This window comes from Calypte anna, chromosome 2 (assembly GCF_003957555.1).
Source record: "Calypte anna isolate BGI_N300 chromosome 2, bCalAnn1_v1.p, whole genome shotgun sequence".
NCBI lineage: Eukaryota > Metazoa > Chordata > Aves > Apodiformes > Trochilidae > Calypte > Calypte anna.
Window position 1 is genome coordinate 67182999 of NC_044245.1, and position 20916 is coordinate 67203914.

The 20916-nt window shown below is 37.8% G+C and overlaps 1 protein-coding gene across 2 annotated transcripts in view; it reads right to left on the bottom strand.

Annotated features, from left to right (window-relative positions):
* CDYL (chromodomain Y like) overlaps positions 1–20916 on the bottom strand; it is a 103098-nt gene that overhangs the window by 48208 nt on the left and 33974 nt on the right. For both annotated transcript variants that reach the window (XM_030445610.1, XM_030445609.1), the window contains exon 2: positions 6939–7605. In XM_030445610.1, the coding sequence (XP_030301470.1) occupies positions 6939–7605 (667 nt within the window). The remainder of the gene's footprint in view (positions 1–6938; positions 7606–20916) is intronic.

The window sequence follows — 20916 nt, forward strand, 5'->3', positions numbered from 1 at the left end:
GCATCCAACAGAGACATTTCTAGTGTAACTAGCATAGGACTGCAGAAAGCAGAAAAAAGCAAGAAACCAGTCACTTACACTTTATGTTCTCAGGAAAACAGCTCTAACACTCAAGTAAACCATCAGCTTAAATTCTATTATTATTCATTGGTATATTGATATATACCACTACAACACAGAGGATGACAGATTCTCATGAGAAGTTCTTAACTCTGGAGCACTAAGTACTAATAATCTCTATCAGAATCTACACAAGCAACAGGATTTAAAACCAGAACTGTATGGGATAATAGATCAATTTTCCACACAATACAGACCCTCCAGTCTATCATAGTACTGAACACTTTTGCATTTATATTAAGTCAGAAAATATAGATAAACAAGAAATTGGCAACAATTCAGAATATTATTTGGGTAAAGAGGCAAAGAACTTAAAAATTACTTAACAGTAACACAGATGGAAAAACTGATGGTAGGTAAAAATATTGCAATACAAGTACATAAGGGAAGCAATAAGATGAACTATTAAATCTAAATGAAATGCAGTTCCAAAGGCAAAACAAACAAAAAACCAAAAAAACATCACCAAACACATTGGTATCTTTAAGACTGATTATATGAAAACTATTTTACCCTTTACTCTTAGTTAAAATTTGCTAAATGCATACCCAATAGAAAAGGTACAAACTTACACACTGCTGCATTTGAAAAAAAGTTTAGCCAGGAATTTAGGAAGTTACCAGGCTTTAGAAAGGACTTTTACACATTTCATAGGCTTTTGTTTGCCCTAATAAAATATTTGGTTGTTTTCCAGATCACTCAGCAGAGATCAAGCCATCCAAGTGCAACATACAAAAAGGAAGTTCCTGTATTTGGGCTTTTTCTGGAATCACATTTTACTATTTAACAAAAACAAAAACCAACAAAAGGAGGGCTCAAAGCTGCTTCTCTCCTTCTAGGTCACTAAAAAGCTATCTGCCAAATTGTAACACACCACCCCAACTTTGCTTTAGGTGTGCTGTCTGCTCTTATACACACAGCAATGACATTCTGCTCATTTTTCACTTTTGAGAGGTTTATACTTGTAGACCACCTGGACAATTAATGTGATTCACACCTGACACGTTTGTTAACTGCTATGCTCTTCCCAGAGGATTCTTGAGGATGGCCTGATGAGTTGTGCTGGTGTCAGTGGACTGTTCCTTGTGTAATGCCCAACACCCAGGCATGTAGAGTGAGAGGAAAGTAAGTAACTGGGAGAATTTGGGAAGGAACTGGGTGAGCTCCCCTCCCTGTTAATGAACAGGAAGCAGCTGAACTCTTTTCAGCTCGGCTTGGTATTGTATTGGCAATGTACATTTCTCCCCAGTTCCAGTTGACTTTATAAGCACTTCAAGACTTTTTTTTATAGAATAGAATAGGCTGGGTTGGAAGGGACCTCAGAGATCATCGAGTCCAACCCTTGATCAGCTACCGCCACAGTCACTAGACCATGGCACTGAGTGCCATATCGAGTCGCTTTTTAAATGTCTCCAGGGACGAAGAGTCCACCACCTCCCCAGGCAGCCCGTTCCAATGTCTGATCACCCTTTCCGTGAAAAAATTCTTTCTAATAGCCAATCTGAACTTCCCCCGGCACAATTTAAGACCATGCCCTCTTGTCTTTTTGAGAGTTGCCTGGGAAAAGAGACCAACCTCTGCCTGGCTCCATCCTCCTTTCAGGAAGTTGTAGAGAGCAATGAGGTCTCCCCTGAGCCTCCTCTTCCTCAGGCTGAACAGCCCCAGCTCCCTCAGCCTCTCCTCATAGGATCTGTGTTCGAGTCCCTTCACCAGCTTGGTTGCCCTCCTTTGGACCTGTTCAAGGACCTCAATACCCTTCTTGAACTGAGGGGCCCAAAACTGAACACAGTACTCAAGGTGTGGCCTTACCAGGGCTGAGTATAGGGGCAGAATCACCTCCTTGGACCTGCTGGTGACGCTGTTTCTGATACATGCCAGGATGCCATTGGCCTTCTTGGCCACCTGGGCACACTGCTGGCTCATGTTCAGCTTCCTGTCAATCCAGACTCCCAGGTCCCTTTCTGCCTGGCTGCTCTCCAACCACTCTGTCCCCAGCTTGTAGCGCTGCATAGGGTTGTTGTGGCCAAAGTGGAGGACCCGGCACTTGGCCTTGTTGAAGCTCATCCCATTGGAGTCAGCCCATCTCTCCAGTCTGTCCAGGTCCCTCTGCAGAGCCCTCCTGCCTTGTTTGGTTCCTGTTGAGACTAAAGCTATCAGACACTTAACCAAACAACAGACACTGTTTCCCTTGGGTGTTAAGACTGGGTTTTTGGTTTTCTGCATCTGTGGTTTTTAATCCCATTATCTGCTTTGGGTAAAGGAGAGAACAGGTAACAAATGGAACTGAAGTTCTAACATTTTTTCCTGATGCCTGGTTTTTCTTCCAGGGCTAATACCATTGTTTTCAGGTAAAAACCAGCACCATTATCCAACTGAAAAACCGGCAGACGCTCTTGCTCCTTGTAGGGTGATATACTGCAATCATCTTTGTGTTGTCTGACAGCCTACTTCTCCAGCAAGTCATTCATCTGAACTAATATGTGCAAGGAGGCAGACGCTAATGCACTACTGTGCACACTGGTGGTGCTTGCCTCTCTAACAAGTGATGCAATTCACTGCATTTCCTATATTTCTTCTCTTCCCATACACCAGCCACCAGCCTGCCATATTCCAATTTTAATAACATATGCAGCTAGATGTGTTTCTCTTGCTTATTTTACACTTTGAGCTCTGCATGCCTTTCTGCCCCAAATTTCCCTTCTTGTTACATTTGTTCTCAATTACATCCACATATTGGACATTGTTAGTTGAATAAAAGCTGTAGCAACTATAGTGTGACCCAACAAAAAAAAATACAGGAAAAAAACTAGAATTTGCCAGGCAATGGTAGTCACCTGTCTTACAGTCAAGTTTTATGGAAGATGAACAATTAGTCCCAACTTTTAGTCCTTTCTAAAACTGCAAGACAACCCTCTAGCCTTATGTGACTGACAGGTTAGATTCCCTTTACAGTTTTACTTCTTGTGTACTCTATAAAATAGATCTTCCCTAGATATTATGAGTGTACTTTGCCTAAAACGTTTGCAATAAAATTTCAAAGCTATTTTTTAATTCATTTTTTATGAAGTAAGATTTATAGAACTTTAAAGGTATCACAGACTCTTGTTAGACATGAGGCCACTTTTTGTCTTACCTAGTTTTGAGAATACATAGTGTGTATAGGTGCTATTAACATAATCTTTTCCACAACATTTCAGTTCTTTGGTGACATTTTTCTATTTCATTCATCCACTTTAGAATCACTTCTATTACTTTTAGTACAAGCTGATGACCACGGCATATATTGAAAAAACAGAACTACAGCAATGTTCATTCAGTGACTCATTCCCACTTCCACTGTATATCACACTTCTTAGCCTTGCATGTAGTACATTACTCCATCAACTCTGTTTTCAAGGCCAAGCCATTAAAAATACAAACATTCAATACACTGGGGCTTATTTGTTAAAATAATAATAAAAAAAAATACTTTGCACAGCAGCTGAATTTTACTGTGCTGAAACCACCAACTCTCAGGGCAAACATTACTGTTATTGTATTCCCCTGGTACCTCTCCATATTTATATAAATATCTGCTGGTTGCCTTTTCTGAAACTGTAGGAACTTTGGTGCAAGTGCTGCATTATGGCAGATTGTGTCATGAAGAGCACATCTGGGTGCTACAATAATACCAATACTTCCGAGTAATGGCAGTGAAGGGATTTTCCTATGCATACATTTTTTTCCTGGTGTGTGCACTTAATATAAAATCAAATTTAGAAAACCAAAATCAAGGCTGGGGAAAACAAACAACAAACAGACTAGATGTTGAAATGTTTCACCATCTTGAACTAGGACTACAAAAACACAACAAAATTTAAAAAATTCAGAATCAGTCATAGCAATTATCTCCAAGTCAGGAACACAGTTTTCACATTAAATTTTGAAATTACTTTTCCAGTATGGCTTTAAAAAGACTCGAAATCGAAAATCAGTAACCTTTCAAAGCTATAATTTTTAATCAGCAATTTGTTTGATCTTATTTTTTTCCAAGAAAAGTGTTTCCATAAAAAAAATTCCTAAAGCTCTTCAAGTAAAAAGTTATTTTTCAAAACATGCTTTTGTCTTCCTGACAGCATCCTCCGTGTGGAAGCAGGAACTCTTAAAATTAACAGAAGGTGTATGGGAAGTTTGGAAAGCGTGCTCCAAATGCCAGATCTATCATCTATATTATTAATGTGTCAGACCTGGCCCACATAAAAAGCCAGCAAGGAGGATATGAATTTGATAGTGTTTCTGTACTATTCATACCTCTAATGTTGTGTGATTCCCGAGGTGGAGTTGATCATTTAAGACAGAAGGACCATCAATAGTAAGAAGTGAAATGGGATCCAGGACCACGAGAACGCACGCAGGGGAGGGAAGCATGCAGTGTTTTACTACATTTTAATGAATAACAGTGTGACATTAAAAATAAAAATACCAAGAAAAGCACAGCTTTAATGAAGAGATGGAAGCTCTACAACAGGTTAGCTCTAGGGGACTAGGCTGCCTCTCCTGACTTCCCACTAAATAAAGGTCCACTCTCGCCATGCAGAACAGAGAAGTTGGAGCCTGGGCATCCATTAGAAAGGTATCTGCTCAAGGAATCCTAAGAATCCAGGAAAGGAGACTGATGACAGATATAAATGTAAGCATTTTTATTTTGCAGCTTTTTTTCCAATGTGTTTTAGTCAGAGAATTAGAGCATACTTTCAATGCTACCCCCCAAAAATGTAGATGAGAGTAACTGCTTGCAAAGACCTAATAAATTTGGATATTTAGAATCTGTTTCCCAGGAGACTGCATAGCTCAGCTTGGGGATAGGCAGCAGTGTATCAGGACAGAGGAGGAAAGCCTCAGTTAATGGACTTGAAATAATATCCCTCCAGAAGCAGACAGGTGGAAACATATTGTGCAGTTTTGGACCACTACGTATTTTGACTATCTCCTTGACCCTCCTTTTTTTAATACACACCTTAAGATCTCATGAGAAAATAAGTGTAAAAAAGTCTCATATTACATCATCCCCAGAGTCAGCTTTCAATGTTAGCAGCTCAGAAAGATGGCTCAGAAGAGCTGAAGGAGGTGGTTGTGGTTGAGGGAATTGTAACATCTCAGTGAAACAAGAAAGTCCACCTCAGCTAATGCTGTATGTGTCACTATCATTCCTGTGCAGCGCTTTCTGCTTCCACTTGATGCCCCGTAACTGGACCCTACTAGAGTGAAAGGTTGATGGGAATTATTTAGTCATTTGTGGATACTCATCTACCAAAGAGAGGCCTTTGTGTGCTAAATTATATTTTTTTTAGCCATGAGGCAAACACCATGACACCAAAGGCAGTGCTTAATAATCACTTCACTAAAAACATGACCATATTGCAAAACACATCCGAATTCCACAAACCCATCACATGCACAAGTACACTTCTCTACCTCATCTACTGGGAACACTCACATACTGGCATCTCCTGCATTTTCTCCTCCAGCTTTGTTTATATCCTCTGAGATTTACATTCCTTCTTTAGCCCATGCAAAGGAAGAGATATTCCTGGCATCTGTGTGTGCATTACCATGGTTACCTAGTTCATCTGCAGCAAAATAGGTTGTTCCATGACCTGACACCACAGCTCCAGGTGCATGTTTCTCCCTTGTCCACTGCTTTGTAACCTCTCCCACTACAGCTGTTTTTTTTTTTTATTTTGTTTTGGGTTTCCAGAAAATTTGAATGCATGCAACATTGGAGCATCCAACAAACTTTCCCAAAATCTTTAACACATTTTTTGCCTGTACAGTTTACCTCAAAATGTGTTTTCAGGCAGGTCCAGTCCTTGATTCCCAAGCAATTTTTCCAGCAAGCCCCATCAATAGCATACTTGCAGATTTTACCTGCTGAATTTTATTTGTGGATGCAATATTACACTTGAAAGCTTAGCATTGAAAGCATGCTTGCACTATGACTACACAACAATCTGGATCTGTTATGAAAGAATAAAAGTCTGGGGCACAAGAATGAGGACTGTAAAGACTTAAATAGTGTTTCATCTGGGTGAGGGAAACAGTTTTCTCCCGTAAAAGCAGTTTGGGTTCCATTGGTATCACAAATTTCACTGTAAAAGCTAAAGAAACTGCCATCTACTGAGATATTAGCAAACAAGGCATCAAATATAATTAAGCTATCAATATCTAATAAGGTATAAACAACAAAATATTGATAAAATATAAGGAAGACACAATTCAGTTTAGGAAGGAGGTATCTTCACACGTATCTCTCCATACGTATTTCCACAACTGGCTCAAATATTCAGTGAAACAAAATTTATTACCATTTTTTTTTAACCAACATTGTTCTCACAGGATTATTTCCAGGCAATGTTTATAACCAAGCAGATATGAATAGTGTTACGAAGAATCCCTGCTCATGTCATTCATCTATTCCCATAATTAATATAGCTAATACTCATAACAAACTTGACCTATTTAAAAAACTTAAAGCAACTTTGTAATCTCTGGAAGCAGTACATGGCATACTCCTACCACAAAATGTCAAGGCAAACACAGATGTATCTTATGGTGATTCTGAAAACACAAATACCAATGAGTCTCTTCAAGAAAAGCAAAAGTTGGCAAAATTCAAAATGACTTTGTATTCAATATATTTATGTAAAATAAAGCTGTGAAGTTCTCCAGACTTGATTTAACATGGCTGAAACAGAGTGGGTAATTTGTTTGCATCTGAATGGCAAAAAAGATCAATCAAATGAAAAATGTACACAAACAAGACCAACTGGTACACATACCTTTTCCATTTATTGTTAATGCTGATGCGATTGTGGCTGTTACTGGCACTGGCAATTGTGGCACTAACGGGTGTATCCTTGGTCGGCTCCCCATCCTAGCACGCTCTGCACCAGGTCCTAATAAAGCTCCCACTGGTTTTTCTGCTGCTACTTCTGGTGCTACAGAGTCTTCTTGATCCTGCTCTATATGGTCCATTTTATCCGGGCTTTCGTTCTGGAAGCCATCAACTGTTGTCCGGCTCTTAATTGGACTTTTGGGCACTAGGATTTTAATACCTGATTTTGCAAGATCCACGTTTTTTCTTCCAGAAAGAGATGGTGCATTGTTTTTCCGGAACTTCTGGGTGGCAGAAAAAAGTTGATTATTTTTTGGCTCATGGTCTTTACCCATAACTAAAGATTTAGCAGATGTCTTTGAAAAAGAACTATTGGTAGATCTAGAAATTTGTTTTCTGGCATTATTTGGAGAGGTCCTGTTTGTCCTGGTTAATGTGCTTTCCTTCTGCTTTTCATTGTGGCGTCTGTTAAATTCATGTATATATTCTTCACAATTAACAAGGTGCTGTTCTGGCTCCCATGTATCATCTTCACTGTCGTATCCTTTCCATCGCACCAGATACTCTGTTTTTCCCTTCTTGTTTTTCCTCTTGTCAACAATTCTCTCTACCTGTTAAAAGGGAAATGTAAACATTAGACATGGGTAGATATAAAACTTCAGTGAGCAACCTGCATCTAAGTAATTTTTCAAGTGTAGACAAATTTTAAAGTACCCACGTGGATCTGTAACTCTACTGTAGCTCTGTCTGTATCTTAGACTTTCACTGCCGACTGCAATTTCTGCTCTCTAAATTTCAGATTGTTACTTCCATCCCATAAGAGACCTTATATAATTCCAAAATTGTTCCTCAGTAAGTATTTTGCATGCATGCACAAGCATGCAAATAGGAGATATTACAGCTGACAATCAGCACTGGCCCCAGTGAAGTTTTGAGACCAACTTCAATGTGGGTATGATCATGTTTAAATATGCTGTATAAACACAGTGTGTTTACCCTGTAAAACTTATCAATTTGATATTGTTTAAATAAGTTGCTTGCTTAGTATAAGGCATATGCAAGAATCTGTTACTTACAGTGAGCTATCCTTTAGTTAGCGGGGACAATATGGTAACAGCTCATAAACTGGGGCAAACACAGAAAATTTTTTTACATGCTGTTCTTTTGAAGACAGAAAACTTGTTTTGTCCAGAGTCTTTAATACAAATAGTTGAAAAAATTACCATACCTCACTTATCTGCAAGTGGAGATGCTACTTATGTCACAAGTATTACACATGCACATGCTGCAATTGTACATGGGACCCAGAGGCTAGAGGAATTCAGGCATTGGTGTAAAGCAAACAGGGCAGACAGCGGCAGCTGCAAGGACACAGGCTCGTGCTTTGTACCAAAACTCATGCCAATCATGCTAGTCCAGCAGAAAGGGAATTCTTTTACAGAAAGAGAGATTTAAGTGCAAGGCTAGGCTGGGGTTTTCTCCTTATTTCAATTTTCCTACCCAGGCTGAGCCTTCTGATAAAACTTTCAGGCCTACTTTATTTCAGTTATGAGACCAATACAGCTTTCTGCCCCATTTTACCTTCTTTTTGGTTATTTAAAAAAAAAATAAAATAAAAAGGGTGGTGGTGGTAGAATGGAATGGAACTACTATTTATGAACTACTACTCCTAGTGCTTAGCCCCTCAAGAACTAAGACCACACATGTAAGCTAAGATCACACATACCTAGGAGAACCTCTGAAGACCAGTAACATTTACTGAAGTGGCATTTAACTAAATGGAACATCTACAGAACAGTTTGGAAGAATGGAAGAAAAATACAGGTATCTATGTCATTACCAAATCATATGATATGACAACAGATTCTCTTAAGAGTGTACTTGAGTTTAATATGTGACATGCTATCAACAAGTGCTGCCTAGTTTTCAACAGTGAGGTTAAATGATTACTGTTGTTATAATCTCAGCAGCAATATAATTGCACGTCCTAGAACTTTATGTGATTCCCTGCAGGTGTTGTACTGTGCTGTCCTGGCATTTGGATGTTGCATAGCTCTGTTTGCATAAGTCTTTAAAAATAAATAAACAAATAAATAAATCCCCAATCAACACTACACAAATAAAAAACATATGTAACCTGCCAGACTAGCTCCACCTTTACCTTGCCATTCAGTTGTACTATTCAATCCATTTTATAGAGCATAATGCAATGTAAATTGCCCAAATATTATTTAAAATGTTAGAAAGCATTACAAGTATTTTCATTCTCGTTATTCGCTGTTTAGTGAAGTTACCGAACTTAAAAACAAAAAAACAAACATGCAGCTAGCAAAAGGAAAGTTTTTTTTTTCCATGAGGCTACAATTTAAGAACGCTTTAACAAAAATACTACCCCAAATAAAACCGTTACAGAGACATATGCTCTCCAATTTTTTTCAGTAGAGACTGAGTAAAAAGACCTTCCAGTACTAAGCCAGAAATGTTACATTAAAAAACCCAACAAAACAAACTCATGAATAAAACTTGATATGTTGTCAAAAAAAGTTACTGCGATAGTCTTGCTTATCCTCTGGCTTTCTCTCAACCTTCTAAAATAATTTTCAAAATATGATTCTCAGAGAAAGATCTCTATTACTAGGAAGGTATTTTTATTTTCAAGCAGGAAATCTTCATAACAAACAGCATCAATTACTGGGCATAAAGTTTTACTCACATCTCTAAACAGTGAAAGGCCAACCCTTAAAAAGCACATGCCCTTTTTAAGTAGGAAGCCATCTTTCAGATATCTTGCAGGGATAATTGATGAAATCTAGAAGAGGAAACCTAAAAGTCCATTCCTAACCTGATGACTTATAGGGGAATAGAAGAGCATGAAGAAAACTGTTACATTTGGCTGTGTTGTCCAAGCCTGCAACAAAACCTATTTGAGACTGCATTTTTTGTTTGTTTGTTTAAAAGGATATATTTTTCCTGACCCTTAAACTCTTCCAGAAGACATCTTATTTTTGTTTTATTTACAACCCAAAAATTATAGCAATTAACCTGTGATACGCATTTTATCATGTGGCTTCAGAACTTTAGTGAGAGACTTTTTGGACTGCCTCAGCTTGATTAGTCTATCTCCATTAGAAACCACTTGAACAACTGCTCAGGAATACTTTTGCTGACAATAACAGCTACATAAAGGTTTCTCATCCAGATTTGGGAAGAGGAAATTGGAATGCTTCCACAACACACACAGGGTTTGAGTGTAGAACAGGAATAGGAATTTCCATTCTGAACTAGTGGCTTATTTAAACTCATGGCAAAAACAGACTACAAATTTGAACTCCTCTTTTCCTACTATAAAAAACCTTGACCATGTCATCCATTTCCACTTTGGTATACAGTGGTGACATGACATGATATGACATGACATGACATGAAATACAATGCAACAAACCTCAAAATCTTATGTTAGAAGCTACTAATAACTACTAACTTATATATGTATAATAACTTATGTTACTACTAATAACTTATATCCAAATACTAAAATGAAAAAAAAAAAAAAAAAAAGAATATAACTGGGTGGGGAAAAAAGTCTACATTCCTACTTCATGACACATCAGTTATGGTGTGGTTTGATGATACAGCTGACCTGTTAGATCACCCAGGTAACATCTACACAGGCAGTATTAGTTTTCCTCCCACTATTGTTATCCTGGCATAAGCAGGTGTTTTCTGATCTTATTTGGAGTTATTTCAGAGAGTTAAAACTGTCAGAGTCCTCCTAAGCACCAAGGAAAGAGAAAGACCGCAACCTTTGCCATAATCACACCAGAAAGGCTGGCATCAACTAGTTCGTGTCAACTACCATTTCTACAGTGTCCAATGCTTCTGCCATGGGGTAATATTTATTTTTAGTAATGAAAAGGTTCTCTATTACCAGGATTTGCTGCTAATAATTGGTTTTCTGGTGTTGTAGGAGAATCAAAGCAAAATGGGAAGATAAAACAAGTGTGAGTTAAAGTTATCAGGCAAACTCTCTGGGAGGCAAAAGGTACCATAATCTCCCAGTTTAATTTAGCATGCTGTTATCCTGTTCACCACATAGGGTACTGACACTCAATGACACGCAAAAGCTCAGCCCACAGAAAAACAATGCACTGCTCAGAAGTATAATCCAAGAGTGGAGTGCTCAAATTACAATCCCACGTACCATAATTATATCTGAGATTTCCTGTCTCTAAAATGGTGAATTTCCCTTCCTACCATGAATGTGGTGATGCTTCATGCTTGCTTTCTCTCCCTCTGAGGAAGCAGATACTTTGAATTTAATCCCTTTTATTAGCAAAATATACTGCATCTACACATCTTTAAAATACAGACAAACACAAGGTAAGGTTGCAGACTAAAGTGCTGCTTGGCTACAGCTGCACCAGGTGAAAACTGCAAGACTGCAAATGCTCCTTCTTGTCCTGCACTCAGAGACAACAGCTCCTTCCCATGTCAGCACGACTCGTTGTGTAATTATTCCCTAACGTAGTTCTGTCAAAGTGACCTGGTTTAGATATTAAGAATACCTGAGCTAATGTAGGCATCCTGAAATAAATAGTTTGGAGACCAGCCACATATGCGGTATTTTCTGACACATCTAAGAAGACTGCAACTTTCAGCAGAGGACAACAAACACTACGGGCAGGGCAGGTACAGTAAATGCAGGTACAGGACATGCAATTCTAATCCATGATGAAAGATCTTTAGCTCAGGTCAAGAAAAGTAGGCATGAAATTCAAAAGGATGTTCTCAGCCTAAAGCACCTTAGTTTGGGCATATTTGCAAACTCAATAAAAGGCATACTCTGTACGTCTTGCATATAGGAGGCCTTGTTCTGTTAGCTGAAGGGTATGTTTATATTAGTGTTTTGGTTCAGAGCAATAGTGTAATTTAGAAGCAAACCCTTCTCCCCTCTGTATTATTCCCACTTACTGTGCAATGGTTTTGTTCACAGACAAGTTTTTGTATTTGTGATGTGGACTCTTTATGAAGTATATATAAAATGGAAATGTAACTGTAGCAGTGTAATAGTGTGACCTGTCATGATTCCACCCTTAATTAAGAGGGCACACAGGTCCAAGCAAGTAACACACACACTGTGGCATGGATATTTGATCCTGAGAGACTCCACTAAATCTAGTCCAAAATAAAAGTGCTGCACAGCAGAGTATGTAGAGGTGGGGGTCACAGCACCAGCTGCTTCACTGTACTGATTTTCTCTAAGTGAGCCAAATCACTACTGTAGACTTTGCCCAACTCAAAGATTGAAATTAGAATAAACTCAAGTCTTGCACACATGCGTGTGCTACATCTAACCAGTCACCCTTGGTTAAACTGGAAACTGTTCTGTCTACAAATGGGAAAGAAATGATCATCCTTAAGCAATTGATGTTTATAAATTACTATATCCTCAATATATTAAATTATTGCAGAAGTCAATGATAAAGAGTATTCAAATACTCCTTGTAAATAAAATAAAAGCATGCTACATTAAAAAACTGAACTAATACATAGCAGCATACAACACATGAAAACAATAAAGTGCCAACTTTGGCTTAAACTAAAAAGAGAAAGCAGGTTTGGGAAGACAGTTATTCAAAAACAAATTTGATGAGGATGTCAAAGTAAACCTGAAGGTCTGCAAAATGTGCACTAAAATTTTGAAAAGACACATATTATTAGAAAATACATAATTTCCAATATGAACTGACTTATCATCAGTTCAGAGCATTGCTCACTGCAGTTAGCACCAACAGGTAAATTTGAAAAACTGCTTAACACACATATATTCAGACTATCAAACCTGTACTATTGCATGGTTTTAAGTTCAAATAACAATTAAAAAATTACACTAGGATACTGTATAAATCCTAAAATTCATCCTCACTGCAGCTCCATGTTACTTCATTGCTACCACATGCTCCTGGAGCTGGCTGATTTGATTAGCAGGACAGAGCGATTGGATTAACAGTCGATGAACTGCTGTAAACTGAGCCACTGCATCCTTAGTTACTGAGCAAGGCTGGCCAGAGTGTCTTTGAGGTACATGACTCTGGCTATGATGATGACTGTATTACAGATATATGGCTCTGGAAGCCAGATTTGCACAGAGTAAGTACAGACCAGATGTGGGCAGATTATTGCTTTTCTGTCGAATTAGCCACAGCAGATGATACAATTTTTGTGTTCCTTTTGTGATAGCCCTGAGATGAGGGATGATACCTGATCTGGCTCTAGGCCTGCCAATACCGAGTTCACCCACTCAATTGTCTTCTGGCAATCAGGACCAGCAGGATGAGTTCATTTGGGAGCATCACTTTACAACCCACAGCAGCTCCCAGCCTCCTCCTGAGGAAGCAGTGAGTGCAGTGAAGTTGGAACACAGTCATGTTTATGAACAGGAGTCACAGACAGGGCTAATATACTTCCAGTAGTTGCTCATGCTAGCAGTGCTATAAAGAGAATTGTGTATCTCAACCTTCCTTCCAAAAATTAAATAAGCATGCTAAAACACACATTAAGATGTCTCTTTTTCCCCAAGCTTTACTTCAACCAAAGACTGTCCACTCTTTTAGGATTCCTGGAACAAGTCATGCAAGAGCTAACTTTGTTGCTATCTACAACATTTAATTAATATACTGGCCTGCAGGTCATAATTAAAGTCTCAATTCACCCTCTGTATAAATTTCTAATCAAGCTTCGTATAAAAATACAATTGTCTCAGTCAAGCTTGTAAATTATCATCAGCATTGACTTATATTCTTCCATAGTCTTAACAAAGATAATAGACAAAATAATTTCACTTCCACAGTCTCATTAACACCAGCAGTTCCAGGGAGCCACAGCTGTAACATGTGCCATTCCTGGCTGCACAGCCACCTAGTGAAAAGGCACTTGGAGAAGTTTTATGTTCCGTACTGATGCTCAACAAACTGAGTATCACTGTACCTGCAGCTCCTTTATGATCTATCAAAAAATACAGTTGGCAATCACATATGAAGATTTTTAGGAAGCCTGCCCATAGAAGACACCAGGAAAACTGGTGAGGGAGGAAAGCCTGTGATACAGTCACTTTGCCTTAGAGAATTTACTAATTGGAGAAGCAATGTTCCCAAGATTTACTTCCTCACAAGTCACCACTTATAATTGATGCTAAAATGTCAGCATCACAGATATTTCCAGATAAAATTTACATAAACATAACCACAGCAAGTTGTGGTGAAAGTTATAACCTTCTGCAGATTTTATCAAGTGCCTTATCCTAACTACAGCTACCCAGGTATTGCAAAAATGGTCATAAAATCTTGGACTTGTCAACTCACTCTCTGTAACTGTTCTAACATTTTCTTTACAATGAGACATGGCAGACACACCTTTTCCATTTTGCACAAAAGCAGAATGAAAATACATGAAAAACTGTTAATAGATGTACAAATACAAAATATAAACAAACACCTGCAACAACATATTCTTACCAAACATGCAACGTATCCTCCTTTTGAAGTAAGAACAAGTAGCACCACATAGGTTTATCTTCTTAAATGGACCTAACTGGAAAATATTATTAAAAACTACTAATGTTTAATTTAAGATATGTATTTGGGGCAAAGTTGTTACACAAATATTATTGTATTATTAAAAACTTCCTCATAACTAGTTGCCAGAAGATCTCAGCCTCCCTGTCACACATAATTTCAAGGGAAATTCTTCCCATCTGTAATTAATTTGTACAAGCTATATACCAAGAAGAAAATCCTGGATCTTTTTTTCCCCAGACATAAATATCTAATCTGGCCAAATTCTACTTCTTGTATCTGTCCACTACAACCATGAAAAGTGTAGGTCCCAAACATAGCACAACCAACATTATCTCCCCCATAATATAGAAAAGTTAAATGCATATGTATTGGCAACATGAAAGGCAAAAGATAATCATGCTTTGGGATGTGAAAATTTGGGAAAATGCAGTAATAAACTTGAACAGTTTGACTACTATTTGCTTAAAGGATAAGGCCAATGGAAATACTGTCACTTCATCCTTCAGCTAGAAGGATCGGAAATATTTTAACTAAAAAGAGTGTTTTAAAGAGAGCAGGTAACAGCAAAACTGCACTCCTAATATATTAGAGAACACTTTGTCAGTGCTAAGGAAACTTCAGAAATGGAGACTGTAACAAGACAGAAAAGAAAAAAACCCAGGACAGATAAAGAGGAAATCTGATATGTATTTAATTTATCAAATTCCATTTAATTCTACAATAACACTTTATCTCCCAAAATCAAACAAGGCTTCTCTACAGGTTACTGCAGAATGGACAGTGAAATAAGTCTGCTACTGTAAATCAGTTGACCAAATCTCAGTAAGAAGGGACACCAGACCTCACATAAGCTCTTAGGAGCATATTCAGTCACTCTGTTTTCTTCCTTTTTTTCTCTTAAAGGTCCTGAGGTGCTTGTCCTAAATAGATAGTAGTAGCAGCTTTATTTAGAATCAATGTACCAGAGAAGGCACAAAACATACTAATGGCATCCTCCCAGGCTCCTCTCATCCTTGCACCAAAAGCTTATTTCAGCAAGACATAATTCAAGCTTCTGTATACAAGAGGACACAAGACTATGACTCCATTTTTGCTTTCCAACACAGAAAAAGACACTAAACTATTCCAGATGATAGGTAAGAACAACATCATTTACTGGCTCTTTCTGCATTCCTTGTCTAAATTCCAACACATCCTAGAAGAACACAGGTCCCCAGTCACTCTGACTGCAAGATGATTTCTCTCAACACTTGATCAAATCCCATCTAGAAAAGCTAGTGATACGGAAATCCCCCTAATTAATCAACCTTAGTGCAGCACAGCTGCCTCTTAGCTCTGACATTGTTTCTCTATGGGATTTATTAGTAAATGAACTGTTTTTCCAGTTGGAAAAAGGCATTTCTCTGTTTAGGCCTCAAGTCTCTCCATCCCCCCCTTCTTTTACTCCTAACCTAAATTCGTGATTCTACTTTAATACCACTGCAGCTTCCATGACTACACTCTTCCATTTTGAAGAGCAGGTTTAAGACCACCTGAAGGTGAACAAGTCCATGGGACCTGATGGGATTCACCCATGGCTCCTGAAAGAAGTGGCAGACAAGGTGCAAACCATTGTCCATCATATTTAAAAAGTCACGGCAGTCTGGTGAAATTCCTGCTACAATGGAAAAGGGGAAACATAACCCCCAGTTTAAAAAATGGAAAAAAAAGGAGACCCAGGGAACTACAGGCCAGTCAGTCTCACCTCTGTGCCAGGCAAGATCACATAGCAGATCCTCCTGAGGGCTCTGCTAAGGCAAGCAGATAACAAAGGGCTCTACTGGTGGCAGCCAACACAACTTGACCAAGGGCAAATCCTGCCTGACTAATGTGGTGGCCTTTTATGAATCATCAGGGCCAAGTGCAAGGTTCTGCACTTGGGTCCAGGCAATTCCACAAAATAATGCAGATTGGAAGGAGAAAGGCTGGCACACAGCCCTAAGAAGGTCTTTGGGATGACAGTGGACCAGAAGCTCAACATGAGCCATCAATGAACGCTTGTAGCCCAGAAAGCCTACCAAGTCCTGGGCTGCATCAAAACAAGCACAGACAGCTGGTTGAGGGAGGAGATTCTGTCCTTCTACTCTGGTTTTGTGAGACCCCATCTGGAGTACTGTGTCCAGTTCTGGAGTCCCCAGCATAGAACGGACAAAGATCTCCTCAAATGTGTCCAGAGAACCACTAAAATGAGGGCTGGAGTACCCCCGCCATGAAGACAGGCTGAGGAAGTTGGGGTTGTTCAGCCCGGAAAAGAGGAGGCTATGTCTGTGGCGACCTTCTAATATCTGAAGGTGGCCTACAAAAAAGCTGGGATAGGGTTTTCTACACAGGTGTGTAGTGAGAAGACAAGGGGAAAAGGTTTCAAACTTGAACTTCAACTTGAAGAGGGGAGATTCAGGTTAGACATTAGGAAGAAACTCTAATTTGAGGGTGGTGAGACACTGGCACAGGCTGCCCAAGAAAGTTGTGGCTGCTTCTCCATGGAAATGTCCAAGGCCTTGAGCAACCTGACCTAGTGAAAGGTGTCCCCACCCATGCAGAGGACACTGAACTAGATGATATTTAAGGTTCCTTCCAACACTAGTATTCTATAATTCTATAATTTTCTTTTGAAACCAGACTATAGGGTACACAAATATACCTGTGGGATCACTGGAAACTCTCTTTTACAAAGATTCTTCCATCTTGCAAGGTTTTAAAATTTTATAATGTTCTTCCAGTGTTTTTTTTAAAAAGACAAATACAAAAATCAAAGTACATACATATAAATTCATTATATTTGGCACACAATTAACTTTTTACAAAGCCTGTTGTTGGTAGTGGCAATGGCATGTTAGCAGTTCAACGAAAAGGTTTGTGTTCCAAGTGACTTCCTTATTTCACCAGCAACTTGTAACTTTGAGGGATTCCTAAACCTCATTCTTTCATCCTTCAAACATGCCAATCAGAAATCAAACTGTAATACTACCTTGTATTACTTTTTTAAACATACATGTACCTCCTGCTGGCATAGTTTTTATTAAAATTTATTTCCAATAATTATGATTTTCCCAAAACATATCTAATGCTTTAGGCATGACACATACTTCTAAACATGAAATCACTACTGATTCAACCTAACATATTTAATTGACATTACAAGACCAGAATCAAAGGGATTGATGACTATAAGATTTTTTCCTATTGTCTTTTGAAAGTATGTACTGTTTTAAGCTCCAGTATTTACTGATCCTGCCCACCATAATTTCATATATGCATACTAAAAGTAACAGACACTACATAAAGTGATAACCCTGATTTTAGTTCATAAAATATGTTTATCCATATTGAAATTCCTTATGGTTTGGCAACAACAACTAACAGCCTGAAAAATAGTGTTTTAGGCTTTGAAAATGGCAGCTTCATTAACAGCATCTTATGTTGCAGTAGTTAAACTAATTTTTCCATAATTCAGATTTTTTTTAAAGAAGCTTGGTAGCAGCAACCTCTCTATTACTTGGTTAACAAGAACTTCTGAATCTGTGAAAGAATGTCCTATTAGCTATCCTATGGAAAGAAGTAGGATAAGGAAAGATACAGTTTCCAGAATCAGGTAATAAAATTTAAGAAGTTATATGTTTCTCAGAAGAACTTTTTGCCTATTATTTCTGTCCAGAAAACAGTCTAAAAATTGGTTGTAGCATAACGTAGCCATTGCACTTTTGATAAAACACTTAAATCTGTGCCCCTTTGAAGTCACAACACAGATACTAAAGAAATCTAAACTATTTCTTCTGCAGATTTTGCCAACACACTTTCAAGTCTGTGGAAAGGCAGAGTTTTTCCTTAATAAGAACTATGACTGAAATTTTAATAAAGGCAGAAACAGCATGGAATGAACTTGCTAAATTTCATCTTTAAGAACAATGGAACCAAGAGCTATCTTCTTACAAGCACAGATTCCCTTCTCTAATGGTATCCAAGTCTTTTCCTCTGTAGATATGTCACATAAAACAACTTACAGTGTTTCTGTAGTACTAATAGAAAGTAAACTACCATGTTCTGTTTTGCAAAAGAAAAATGTATTTTTATTTTCCACCAGAAATAGATACAATATATCAGCTAGTGGTGCATCCTCACTCACTGACTGTACTCATTTTTAATGTAATGCTTCAGAAGTTTAAAAAAGTAGTTCTCAGAAAAGTAATCTCTCATACATCTCCTGCAGCCTCAGTTGCTTTTTTATTCCTTTCTCTGTGTTTGTCCCCGTCTGAATCTGATACTGCTATTTGCAGTGCTTTTCCTAATCCCGCATCATAGTTTGCTTTCCAAGTAATGACTAGAGGATTATTTTCCTCACCATTTTATATTGTAACAGCATATTAAACCCTTAACTCATTTCTTGAGCTTCAACACTGCAGCAATTTATAAAATAATCTGCAAAATAACACTTCTTAGTTTAAAAAAAAATAAAAATCACAGTGTTCTCTTTAATCTATGGGGCTGTTTGCAGGTAGGCACTTTTGACAAAAGTAGGGTTTTTATTATATAGAAATATTTTCAAGTTAACCCAAACATTTATTTTCACCCTACTATGTTTACAATTTCAATGACATACAAAATTTCTATTTTTACATGCATAGGCTCTAGAGAAGAAATTAGTGTTTCACCTCATTGTTTATGAAATAGACAAATTCACTAATGTGTGCATGGAGAATCCAGACTTAAGCAAGTAATACACTTGCATCTGTTTTCCCCTTCACTATATCTTCTAAAGTTTAAAATCAGTTTAAACACACAATGTAAATATGAACACTCTTCTACTCAAGAGCTGCTTTAATATATAGCATCTCATCATTATTTCACTTTCTTTGTTAAAAAACCTGATGTGCAAGCACATGCCTCACAAAGAATATAAAAATTCACATAAAATTACCCTCACATTGCAACATCTGTGTTATTTACAGATTGCCTGCATGGAGAAATGGTCATTCCAGGCCAGTGTCAACAGGGGGGGGTTATGCTTCTGAAATAGTTACTGCCTCATTGAAAGACTTGTCCTGCAGAAGTAATGCCAGTTGGTTTCTTTGCACAAAGAAGTCCACAAACTCGGGGAAGGGTCAGGCAAGGTCTAGCATGTTGGTCTTCCAAACTTCTAGCCTTGCTAATCCCTACCTACATAAAATAGAAGTAATCTGTTTAGAAGTTCTCCAGTTCCCAGAATATGGCATTATATTTATTTTGTTATACTACAGTTAGAGTACTATTAAAATACAAAAGTGTATTTCACTTTCTTTAAAATTTGACTGGAAGAACAGATGAGAGCTCCTTGCTCCCTATACATTTTTTATACCTAGCAGTATTACTGCACACCTATACTATACTGCATCCAAATAAATGTATGCTGCAAACTCCCTGCCAAGAGCTCATCTCTTCCAAGAAATGGCCACATTCAAAATACTTAAAAAATATTTTGCATTCAGGATCTTCTTGAAAAATAGATCATCGCTCTTATTTCAGGTGTTGATAACTGATCTAGTCATCTGTTGACATTGTCCTGTATCCCCTGTAAATTCAAAATAGCTAGTGGTTACCTTGAATATGTTTTAAAACCTACCTTTAAAAATATGTTTGCATATTAAAAGTCTTTAGTGATAGTTTTCAATAGCATTTTTAATACTCCAGCACCAAAAGTACAATTAGTGCTACTCAACACACGATTCAGTCTTATGTCTGCAGTTACCTAAAAATTAAACTGTATTAATTGATATTGTTACTGTTAGAGTGTTGCTACAAAGGGAATAATTTAACCTCTAAAACAAATGCACAAAGCTAGATGCAATCCAAATAATTTTGTAAAAGGATTTTCTGCAATCTGTATCTAAATGTCTATATTTTGTTATGTAGTTCACGAGTCTGCATCTTCTCACCTTGCTACTTGAGTAACACAAAAAAACCAGCTTTTTCCTTACTATTTTTATTACTACTGATCAGTCACCCAGATATGCATCACTGATTTAGACACTGATTTTAAGGCTATGCTTTTCATCATACTGAGTGAGATGAGTCATGCCATCAGTGCAAGAAAGACTTCTAAAATCTGAAATCACACAATCAGGTAAAGTTAAGTAACCTTTAATAATTCCTTTAATAATTCCTTCAATTAATTAATTAATGAATTTTTAAGAAGCCCTTAAAATGCCTGTTTTATGGTTTTTGGGATGCTTTTTCCAGTTTTGTTTGTTTTTTAAAAAACATGTTAATAATGTATATACTACATTTCTGGTTGTAGCATAAGATACACTTGGTTTTCTCCTCATAACAGAT